The 12,397-nt window shown below is 35.2% G+C and overlaps 1 protein-coding gene across 1 annotated transcript; it reads right to left on the bottom strand.

Annotated features, from left to right (window-relative positions):
* Nucleotides 1-4,848: 4,848 nt before the first annotated feature.
* LOC308702167 (duodenase-1-like) lies at nucleotides 4,849-11,981 on the bottom strand (the record flags this gene model as incomplete). Its single annotated transcript, XM_081384834.1, has 8 exons — nucleotides 4,849-5,001; nucleotides 5,087-5,122; nucleotides 5,213-5,338; nucleotides 5,725-5,860; nucleotides 5,968-6,099; nucleotides 8,253-8,304; nucleotides 11,763-11,819; nucleotides 11,918-11,981. 8 exons carry the CDS (start codon nucleotides 11,979-11,981, stop codon nucleotides 4,849-4,851), a joined length of 756 nt encoding a protein of 251 aa, XP_081240960.1.
* Nucleotides 11,982-12,397: the final 416 nt, after the last annotated feature.

Here is a 12,397-nt window from a genome sequence, read left to right as displayed (position 1 = left end):
CCATCACTTTGTTTACTCAATAACTATATGGAAGTTGATCATCTCCCAATTAAATACAAAAATCCACTCCTCATTTCTCTAACTATCGCCAAGAAAGTAATTTTGCAAAACTGGAAGTCCAAAAACTGTATAAATATCAATCACTGGACTAATCTTCTTATAGAATACATCACAATAGAAAAAATAACATACACTAACAAGAATATTATATCTACATTTCTTGATATCTGGAAGCCATTCCTAACTTATCTTCATATAATTCAGCAACCTGTAACCGAACCCACGCACTCTCCCAATATATGTGTGTAGATATATGTATGATGTCAAATAAGCTATACTTTTCTTTTATTTCAATCTGCATATTATTGCTATTACTAATTATTTTTATTTGTGATGGTGGTATTGGTAATATTATAATATAATTATTAGTCAATCCTCTCTTTATTATATAAACAACAAAATGTTAAGTATAAATATTAAATTATATATATATATATATATATATATATATATATATATATATATATATATATATATATATATATATATATATATATATATTGAATAATATAAACGGTCTGGGTCGGGCGTCTGTTCTAAGTGCTGTTGGTGGGTCCGATTGGCATGCCCTGTTGTCATGGTCATTATAGTCTCAGTGGTTTGATTGACCCTTCCCTTTCACTCCCTCTGGCCAATTCCCTCCCTCATGTAAAATAATTTGGAGTGATACCTGGGTTGGATATGGTGTCTCTGGCTGGTTAGCTAACCAGTGCACACCATGGTCCAAGCCATGGATATATATATATTTTTTTATATATATATATATATATATATATATGTATGTATATGTATATATACATGTATATGTGTGTGTATGCATATATGTATGTATGTATGTGTGTATATATGTATATATGTGTGTATATATGTATGTGTATGTATATATATATATTTATTTTTTTTCACTCGCAACAAGTTTATCATTAGTGTTTTTCCCCCTTCCTGCAACACTGCATTGGGCCTTGGCCTTGTTGTCCTTATCTTTCTTTGCTATGGAGATCCAGTTGACTTTGTTGATCTTTTTGACCTTTACATGTATCTACAGCAAGTAAATCAATCCTTAAAGCTGAGAAATTTCATAATGAATATAAACTGGATGACAAACTTTTATTGTATTGATAAATAATTTTACTTTTCGGAATAATCTGACTACTAGGTATGCTACTATGTTTGCAGCCTATATATTGTTTAAATGATTGCATGAGACTAGTTTTACTCCAGTTCTACGATCAGTTCTTCAGTTCTCTAAAGCTTTGTTCAGACAAAACTCTTATTTTTGGCATATTTGAAAGCCTATATATATATACTGTATATATATATATATATATATATATACAATAGATATCAGACATCCAGACATCACTGTCTGAATGAATGCATTTCATCACTTGCAAGATGAACATTCAGTCCTATAAATCAGATTTGAAACTGAATTGGATTTGTGAACAATGTGAACAATAGGGGATTAGGACATTCAGGATATTTTTCTCTTCCTCAAAAATTTTTTTTATTGAACAATTGTTATACACAATTATACACATTATACATAATTGTTTCAGTTTTCCCTGAAAAACCTATCTCAGTCATTTACCTGAAGTAGCATGATGTAGCAGACTCTAAGACTCATACCCAGGGTGGATGTGGTAGAACTTGACGTCCATGCGGCTAATACCATGATTGTGATCATGAGCTCCAACCACGACTGTCAGCTTCTCTCCTCTGTCAAGACGAGGAAGAAAACATGCGTTTTAGTGGTAAATAAGGACTGTTAAAAACTGAGTTTTACATTTAGAATAGACCTATAATAATATGAATTTAGAATCATATTGTATTAACTTACTTGGTTATGATGCTTCCATTGCAAAGCTACAAATATTTTGCTCAACTTTACCTTGGTAACTTTGGTTTAGATTTAAGTAAAAACACATTTTTGGGTTTATAATGGGCGGACTCACTAGAAGTCATGTACATACTAGGTTGGGTACTATCATAGTATGTGTCATTTCTAAAGTAGTCACACCAAGTGAAGACCCTTTTGCAGTGGTCTGGGACTCTTTGACTCACAAAGAAATTCTAACTGAACAAAAAAGCTTACTCTGTAAAGCAGTGTGCAATGCAGTGACACAAGGAAGTCACTGCATTTGTGTTTGTTATTTCTTTGAATGGAGACCATGTAGGGTCTTGAATGAGGTCTGGCTCCTGTGCCGTTCACTATACCTACATCCACAGATGCTGAGAGAGAAATTAGCTTAGGTAAGTTAGATTAGAAATAGATTTGACTAAATGTAGAATGTAGAAGACGTGATGCAATAGAAGTTTGTCATTTTCCATCAGACTTAACTGGAAGGCTCAGATATGGTAGCAGGGTGACTATCAAAAGCACAGAGACGATCATGCTGAAGTTCTCTTCAGTGTTGATGATGGCATTTCATGTAAAGTGGGCTTTAATAACATCCCATTTTTAATCTGTAGGGTTTAATATGGAGTTGGCTCACCCTTTGCAGCTATAATAGCTTCAACTCTTCTGGGAACGCTTTCCACAGCGTTTAGGAGTGTATTTTTGACCATTCTTCTAGAAGCACATTTGTGAGGTCAGGCACTGGACGAGAAGGCCTGGCTCGCAGTCTCCTCTCTAATTCATACCAGAGGTGTTCTGTCGGGTTGAGGTCAGGACTCTGTGCAGGCCAGTCAAGTTCCTCCACACCAAACTCGCTCATTCATGTCTTTATGGCCCTTGCTTTGTGCACTGGTGCGCAGTCATGTTGGAATAGGATGTGGCCATCCCCAAACTGTTTGTGGGGATGTCCAAAATGTCTTGGTATTCAGAAGCATTAAGAGTTCCTTACACTGGGACTAAGGGGCCAAGCCCAACCCCTGAAAAACAACCCCACACCATAATCCCCCCTCCACCAAACTTTACAAGCAAGTACCATTCTCCTGGCAACCGCCAAACCCAGACTCGTCCATCAGATTGCCAGACATAGAAGCGTGATACGTTACTCCAGAGAACACTTCTCCACTGGTCTAGAGTCCAGTGGCGGCGTGCTTTACACCAGTGATTTTCAAGCGGTGGGCCGCAGCCCTCTAATGGGCCTCTAGGTACTGAGACTAAAGAGGGTCGCACACCGGACGAGAAGTGCAGTGCCGCGGCGTGTCTAGAGGCCTGTTTACACCTGGTCACTTCATGTGTTTTTACTGATCAGATAGATATCTGATTTATCAAAACGATTCCATTTACGCCTGGTCACATAAATGTGTTTTTAGAAAACAGATATAAATCTGATCTTCAATTCCCGCGCTATACGCAGATTTAAATTCACGTCACCAAAATCAACAGATATGAGCTGCAATTTATTGATCATTGGCTAATTTCAAAATCAAAGATCACAATAGGAGAGAACGGCAATGGCACATGGTAAGATGGTAAGATGCAGTCACCTTACCTCAGGACGTACATTAAATGAATTAATTGAGAATCTCACCTGGAAATCCACATTCATCCACAAAGATGATTTCTGTAAATGAATGTAAAACTAAATGTATCTTGCAGAACAGGGTGAAGTCAGTATATACATTAACAACAATTTGAGACAAATATAATGTAAATTGGCAGGATTTTGAACAGGGTACTGAGCCGTAGCTGGGCTCCGCGGACAGACGCTGAATGGCGCTGCCGGTGTGTGTACACTCATGGAAAATAATGTGTTTGAATTTTAAAGACTCTCATCCGGTGCGCGACCCCCTTAAGCCGAAGGCACAATGTGGTGAATGTTGAGAAATGTTGAGAAATTGAGGCGCTAAAATCATCAAAGCTGCAGAGACTTTTCAACTCAAAACAAGCTATTGACTCTGCAGAAAGTTGGTGATTTCTGCGCTCTGTGCGCCTCAGCATGCGCTGACCCCGCTCTGTGGTTTTACGTGGCCTACTACTTCGTGGTTAAGTTGCTGTTGTTTCCAATTGCTTCCACTTTATTATAATACAACTAACAGTTGACCGTGGAATATATAGTAGTAAGGACATTTCACGAATGGACTTATTGCACAGGTGGCAACCTATCACATTACCACGCTTGAATTCACTGAGCTCCTGAGAGCGACCCTTTCTTCCACAAATGTTTGTGGAAGCGTCTGCATAGGTGCTTGATTTTATACAACTGTGGCCATGGAAGTGATTAGAACACCTGAATTCAATGATTTGGAGGGGTGTCCCAATACGTTTGGCAGTATAGTGTAGGTGTTATGTTTGTGCTGTTAATGGGAGTGGACTAATCTGCCACATGTGTGATGTAATCCATGCCTAATATTTCTTGCAAATTCTGTTAGATGTGAGAAAACAGCTTAGTGAGCTTAGTAAAGCTGACTTGCCAAACTGTTGTAGGAAGATTTCACAAAGCTCTTTATTTTACAACTGAAATCCTGGAGGCTTTTTCAAAACTTATTTGTTATTTTGACCTGTCTGAAAAAAACTGTTTCATTTATATATATTTTTTTTTAAGTTAAAGCAGCACAGTTTATGATATCATTGCTGTTTTGAAATATGTTTTTTTTTTATTACTGTAATTTAGCAACAGTTTTAGGTATTTCAGTTTTTCCCCATTTAATGAGATATGAGTCTACAGTCATAACTGAAAAGTGAGGGTGTGGTTGTGACAATGAGAACACTTTGAGTATATTGATGCTTGCCATGTGATATTTTTATTGAAAAAAAAAAAAAAAAAAAAAATATATATATATATATATATATATATATATCTTCCTTTTACATTTTCCATGTAGACACTTAACCTGTCATTTGTTCATTGATCCATTGATCCATTGAAGATATGCTGAAATCTTAGTATACACATTAGGACGTTCAGGTGAATTGCAGAGATATCTATATCCGAAAGATGTGACACCAACTGCAGTGTCTCCACAAACCAAAGGACCTCCTGAATCCCCCTGTTAAGAATCACAGATCAACACGTCACTAGTGAAACCAGTCTGTACATTACCATAAAGTCTGTGAATCATCTTTTGTACTTACCTTGCAGGATCCACCATCATCATATGCACAGATCATCTGTGAGGGAAAGAACTTAGATCCCCATCTGCGCTGACAGCCTGCCTGATTTATTGTAGTTGTGTTTGCCTCTATTAAACGATTACTCACTGGGCCATTAGTCCACAGTCTTCCCCAGCCGGCAACACTACAGAGAGTATCTGCTTCCACGTCTTCTCCTTTCTTTGGTAATGGTATCAGTCTAACTTTGTTGTTTAGTTCGACTTTTTTCTCTAGCTGTAAATTCAAAAATAAAACCATTTTAATAAACAGTCTTTTATAAGACCTAAGTTCAGTGGATTATACGTTGTGTTGAGGTTAGTACAGAAGCCATAAAAGCCCAGTTAATTTTATTTATTTTTTGCTGGGCATAACCACAAAAATGCTTCAATGATTTTTCAGGTTTTCTGCCTTTTTTGCGCCATTATTGTTTCTATACAGAGCAATTAATTAATAATACAGGGAACAGAGACAAAGAGACACATGGCCATTCACATATAAATGAATTAAATCACTTCAGTAATTTTTTAGAGATTAAAACATAGTGTTTTGTGCTTCTGTTTCCTGACCTGAGATATTCCTGAGATATTATTTTGAACAAAAAATGTATTACAGGTTGTTACCCTCAAAAGCATGATGTCATTCTGAAAAGTACTGGGTGTATAGTCTGGATGCGAGATGTAGCACTTCACTCTAATGACATCCGAACTCTTGCTGTACCTTAAGTCATGAGCACCGACCACAACCAGAATCTCATATCTGTATAAAGAGCATATTGGAAATGTTAATTTATGTCACACTATACACATTGGTGATGGTTGCATTGCAGTCATTAACATTACGGTTCACACTAAACAAGCTCTTACCCGTTCCTGCAATGTGCAGCAGTCAAGACAAACTCATCAGAAATGAGGAATCCACCACAGATATGTTCCCCATTTGTCTGAATAGAAACCATGTAAGGTCTGGAGTGGGGTTTGGCTTCTGTGGAGTGCTCTCTAAAAAAATAATTCTGTGGCTTAGTAAATATTACAGTAATATTTAACTTTATTAACTTAATAATATCTCTGAATATCGTTTACTTGATTGAGTTAAACATACCAATATAATTGACTAAAAATCCAACAGTTAATTTTATCTAAAATTTAGTTATATTTAAACAATTTTCACTAAAATAATTTATTTGAAATAAATTATTTCTATATAACACACTTAATATATTTGTGAAATTTCTATCAAAATTTTTGAGAATGGAGAATTAAACAGATCTGTTTCAAGAAACAAAAATATTACTTAATTCAAATCAATATTATTAATATATTTAACACTCAAAACTCAATTAAAACAATGCACCCCTTCCCCGCCCTCTGACGTGATGACACCTCAACGGTTCGGTGAGCGCGGGTTGTTTGAACTCTTTCCAGTCCCTCCAGAACAGTTCTTCTCTTCTCAGCATCGCAGAATTGGTGCATTTCCTCTGTGAAATTTAGGTTTGTAAATGTTTTATTTTATCTAAAAAATCAATACTGTGTTTTAAATCATTTTATTTAATGCAAAACAACAGGCGTAATGTGACACCTAAACGAGAGTCACGCCTGTCTTTTCGTGTGATTGAAACGACTTGCATAAAACACACGCACTGTAAATGATTTCTGTTGTTTTCACAGCATTATACTGTTTTTCTCAACAGTTTCTTGCTGTATAACCTATGTACAGTATTTTATTGTAGATTTTGTTGCTTTCACAGTATTATTTTGTATTTTCAACAGTTATGTACTGTGCACACAGTTGACAGTATGTTACTGTAGATTTTCAATGCATTTTGGGAAATTATTAGTTACTGTAAATCTAAATACAGCAGTGCAAATTGACCGCGAAAAACACCACTTCACAATTCCACAAGTAAAATTGCCAGCCTACTAACGTTACCCTTACATAAAACATTTTCAGGACTGGGTGACCATTAACAGTCTTAATTTCTGTCAGTGGGGGGTGCATGAGAGCGCATTTGAATGAGTTTTTCTGTTGTGTCAGTTCATCGATAGACCTGTCGTTTCTGCCGACCTGGAACTTCGTCAGATATGGTAAGTAATAAATCTTAATATTTGTATGCATGGATTCTAGCTAATAACTTTAAAATGATTTAGAGATTATGACCAGGATTTAGATATTTAATTTAATTTATTCTCAACATTTTACTATAAGCTGTGTACAATATGATAGGCTACTCTCGGTTTCAATGTAGTTTGGGACATTGGTGTTACTGTAAATTTAAATAGGCTACAGTAGGCTAGTACGAAATGACCGCGAAAAATAACCACAAGCTGCCGTTTTATGAATAACTCTTCAGTTCCCTGAGTAGCGTTGAGAGCGCAGGCCTTTGCAGGCCTCCTCTGTGTCTGTCAGCGAAGTTTTAGCCATAAATATCTGGTTAGTGATGAATCTTTATATTTGTTTTATGCAAACTAAATAGTAGCAGGTTAATGTTAGTTTAGAAGAACTGCCCGTGGCTTATGTTCTATAACGCCTGTAACGCGGATTTCCTCATGTTGATAGCTAGCCTACCTGATTATTAAATGTAATTTTATAAACATAGATTGCATATGTAGCCTCTTATAAGGTCATAATGATCTAATAATTGTGTTATTTACCATTTTAAGTCGGTGGAAGCGCCTGCGCGTTCATTATTTTATATATCATACCGTTGGGAATTGAAAATCGATCAATGTATCCTGAAATCGGATACCCAAGGTTAGGATTCGGATTCTTGTTATACAATTTAATTTTCGATTCCTGTTATTGATTTTTTCGCGCTTGTTTTTGTCTAAATCAGACATTTCTTTTACACGTCTGTGAGGACCTGACCTGGCGATCTGCCAGGACCTTGTGCAGTTACCTCAGTCTATGTTCATTCATACACTTTTGTTACAAATTGACTTCTATTAGTAACACCAATGGCTTTTTATTTTGCACAAGTGATGGTTTAGAGCTTATCCCTTTACAGTCTATGGCTTATCCCCTATTGTGATGTGACTTATTACAGATGATGCTACATATTGTGATTACTCTTAATTCAGTTGGAAAATATATTTTTTTTGTGTTTACAGGTTTCTTGTCAGGATAAATCCTGAAAATTCGAAATGAACATCACAGTTCCAGGTGAGCAGAAAGAGTGGGAAGGTTGTTCGGAGGAAGACCATGGCCTGGAATGCACACGTTGCATCTTACATCAGGGACTTTGCAGAATATGATTGGCAAAATCATTAAGGTAAGAGTAATATTAGGGATATGCAGTGGAGCCCATATCTGTAGAAATGATTTGTGCCTGAATCTGTATTTAGAAAAATCCAAAAAGGGTGGAAATGACTTAAACCATACAGTTTTCAAACTGATAGTCTGTTTTATAATGTAATTAAAGCTCCAGTATGCGACTTTGGTATTTGACCACAAGAGGGCGCAGTTTCCAACAATAACAAAGGCGAAGCTTGATGACGCTATGAAGGAGGTGACGATGGGAGATATTTAATGCGTTTTCACCATCTAGCGATATATCTACATGGAATTAATGAATCATGATCACGGATGAGGTAATTCATTCGTTTTTGTATTACCTGTATGTCTGATCGTATTATTTTATGTCATCATAATTAATGAACTACAAGGAACGTGAAATGTTATGCTATATTATCCCGTTACAACATACAGCTATTTGTCAAATGATTTATTTGGTTAACGTTGTGCAGTTTTACGTTTTTATGGTTAATGCCGTGTTGTTTAACGTGTTCAAACCAATATCTAAAAGTAAATTTGAACGAACATTTGCAAGTAATGACTAAATATATTTTTTAACATCATATCCGATTGTATTTAATTGTACTGCCATAATCTCGGTCACCACACGTGATAAAAAGCCTTACCAAAGTACAAAGAGCAATATAACTTTGTTTATACGTGCTATTATTGACAGTTGCATGTCTTACCTGTCTCAATACACTCGCGAGAGAGTCTCTGTCAAGTCCAAGATTGACGCGCAGCTCTCTCCATCTCGAAAACGCCTGCCGATGTTTATCCGGGTTTTATTCCTCCGTTTGTCACACAGTCCGCGACTCCGCGTGTATCCGAATATTGACGCTTTCGTTTTGTTGGCACTTCAATAAAGAGTTCGTGATCCATAACAGCTATAACCATACAGTCTATGGCTATAACGCTATAACCACCACTTCCGCATTTGACCATGCGATATTCCGGTGTGGTGGGTCATATTTTTTATTTTATTAAATTTTATTCTTTGTCAGACGTCTGTATTGTTTATTGTGATAAGAAAAAAAACCTCAATAAAGTTGTTGTAAAAAAAAAAAAAAAATCCGGTGTGGTGGAATATCCTATCACATGGTCCACACCGGAAAAAGGGATAGAGCGGACATTACGTCACTGAGGCGCGACATTTCTTTTCCGGGACGGCCAGTTATTTAAAATCGGAATTTCTCTGAAATAAAAAATCTTTGGAGACTTTTGAGATATTTTAAGTACACAACTGGAGGAAATATATCACACTGTGCAAGTTATTTTCGGAAATTTTATTACAAAATTCCTACATATTGGAGCTTTAATGTTCCCTTCACAGTTTCCATTTAACAAATATGCCTTGTATAAGTCAAATAATTTGTATTTTAATTAAAACATGAAATGGTAAAAAATAGGGTTGAGTGATATGGTCAAATCATCTTGATAAAAATTTTCATATCAGTCAGTGTTGATCATTATCACAATCAATGTGAAATATTTATTTATTTTAAGTTTTAAATGTTCTCAAACATACAATAAATAATGAAGACAACAGGTAAAGTTAAAATATAATGAAATGTAATAGGGGTGGGAATCTTTTTGATTCAACGATTCGATTCAAATTGATTCTTTGGGTCACGATTTGATTCAAAAGAGGCGGTACTTTTGAAATTGGGAATTCTCTTTTGAATCAAATTTCATTTTGATATATGCATAGAATAGATTTAAAATCTATGATCAAATCTAAAATCAAATCTATGCATATATCTAAATGAAATTTGATTCAAAATCGAGAATCGAACAGAAGAGAAATGATCAGCAGCTACTGTTAGCCCCAATCAAGCGCATTTCAAGCGCAGACACATTTCATATATAAATGGCCATGCCCACTCTTCCGTGAAAAATAAGGTGGATACCATAGGAAAAAAAAATTCTCCTAAAAAGGTGTTGATAATGTGAGTTAGTTATTTTGATTATTAGTTGTATGTTTTGCCTCTGTTTGATTTGTGCTTATCATTCCTTGCAGGATTATCAGAAGTGTTGTCACTCTTCTACCACTTGACACCATCACTACCCTCCTCACCTGGCCTTCATCCTCACCTGTCTTGCTTTCTTTCTAAGTTTCTCTTTTACCTGTTCAGGATAATTTTTGCATGAATTGAAATACATGAATTGTTCACTGATCTTAATTATTAAATATATATTGTTCATTAGTCTTCTTTTAAAACAGATTTTTATTGTTGTATTATATTACATTATTATTACTAATGTATTGTTTAAAAATACACAATAAACCTTGTTGTGCAGTTAAAGCTTCAATTGTTCTTTTTTTCTATTTCCCATTAACAGTTAAAATAATATTCCTACAGATTTTCTACATATTCTACAGGTAACACAGTAGCACTATAAAAGTAATAAAATAACATTTCATAACTGTATAATACTATACAGTATTATTAAAAATCAACGGTGTAATACTGTGTTTTAACGTGGGAAAAAATTACAGTAAAATAATGTATTTAATTTTACAGTATGCTTAACAGTACTGTATTTAGTGTGACAGTAATTTTACTGTTGAATGAAATACAGCAACTACTGGATAATTGTTGGCAGTAGGTTACTGTTAATTTGACAATACATTTTTTACAGTGCGACTTTATTCCTAATGATAATGAATATAATTAATTTGGAAAATAAAATGTCCTCAGAAATGTGCACTGTTTGTTTATTGGCCGGTTATGGAGTCAGTCGCTCACAGTATCTTTTGGCTGTGAGTGAAACGCAGGACGGTTGAATGAAGTTCGAAGTTCACGCGCAGCGCGAGTCCGTCTCCGCCACGAGAACTAGAGCTGATCCGGTGGAAATTGGATAACTGACTGGTTGATTACACTTTATTTATTAGTGTAATCAACCAGAATTAGGCTACCTGAATGTTTAAATTTTTAATTTTTACTTATGAAATGTTTGTTAAATGAGTTAACAATATTGTATTGGCTTCATGTTAAAACAGTGTAAAATATGCTGTATTGCTGTACTCATCGACAATAAAGGCCAATGTCATGTATACTGGTGGTTGTATGGAATACTATTTTACAAAGGTTTAGAGGAAATAAAAAAGTTAATATTACTCATAAATAAAACAGTTAAAATTACTCATAAATATTGTTTTTTTAAATGTTAAATTATTTCTACTTAATTTTATGTTAATGTAGGCTACCAGATGCAGTTACTCAGATTTAGCCTACTTAATTTGTTTACTTGCATTTACTCAATTCATACAGTATATTTAATTGATTCCACAGCTTTAAAAATTTACACAAAAAAATTGAGTGTAAAAATGTTTCACCAAAAAAAATTGAGTAAATAATAGTTAAACTTTTTAGAGAGTGGGGTTTGGCTTCTGTGCCGTTCACTATACCCACATTATCATGAGCTGAGAGAGAGAGTGCTGTCAGTCAACTTATTCAGCACATATACGAATCAAACATTCTAAAAAATCATCATAATTTGCTGTTATATAATCAATCTCACCAGTGAAAGTCAGGTGTGGCAGCAGAGAGGCCAGCAGGAGCAGAGAGATGATGATGATGGTCATGATGAAGACGATGATCTGTGAGTGTCTGCAGAAGAAGCAGAGTATTTTTTTATTTTTTTTCAGTGGGTGGAGACTAATGTCTAAAACCATAACTTCTTGTTACCATCATGTAAACACCTCATCTGGCAAGCACCAGTGCTGACATTGGTGTAAGGAAAAAAGCAAGGTCCAGAAGCTCTGTATAAGGCAATGTCCACTTTTGTAAAACCCTGAAACAATTTTCTATGTAGGTAACACTATATACAAATGCAAGTTAAGTATGTGAAAGATTTTGCATATGCAATGCTAATACAGGCCACATGACCTTAACTGCATTGATGAATGCAGTGTATACATATTTTTTTCATATTAAATCTGTATGCTTGCATTACACTGAAGTCATTCGAAGCATTTTTTCCCCTAAATAAATTTGTTTC

This window comes from Scardinius erythrophthalmus (genome assembly GCF_964197995.2).
Source record: "Scardinius erythrophthalmus genome assembly, chromosome: 14".
NCBI classification, from domain to species: Eukaryota; Metazoa; Chordata; class Actinopteri; order Cypriniformes; family Leuciscidae; genus Scardinius; species Scardinius erythrophthalmus.
Note: the sequence above shows the minus strand (reverse complement) of the source record. Positions and strands in the feature narration are given on the sequence as shown.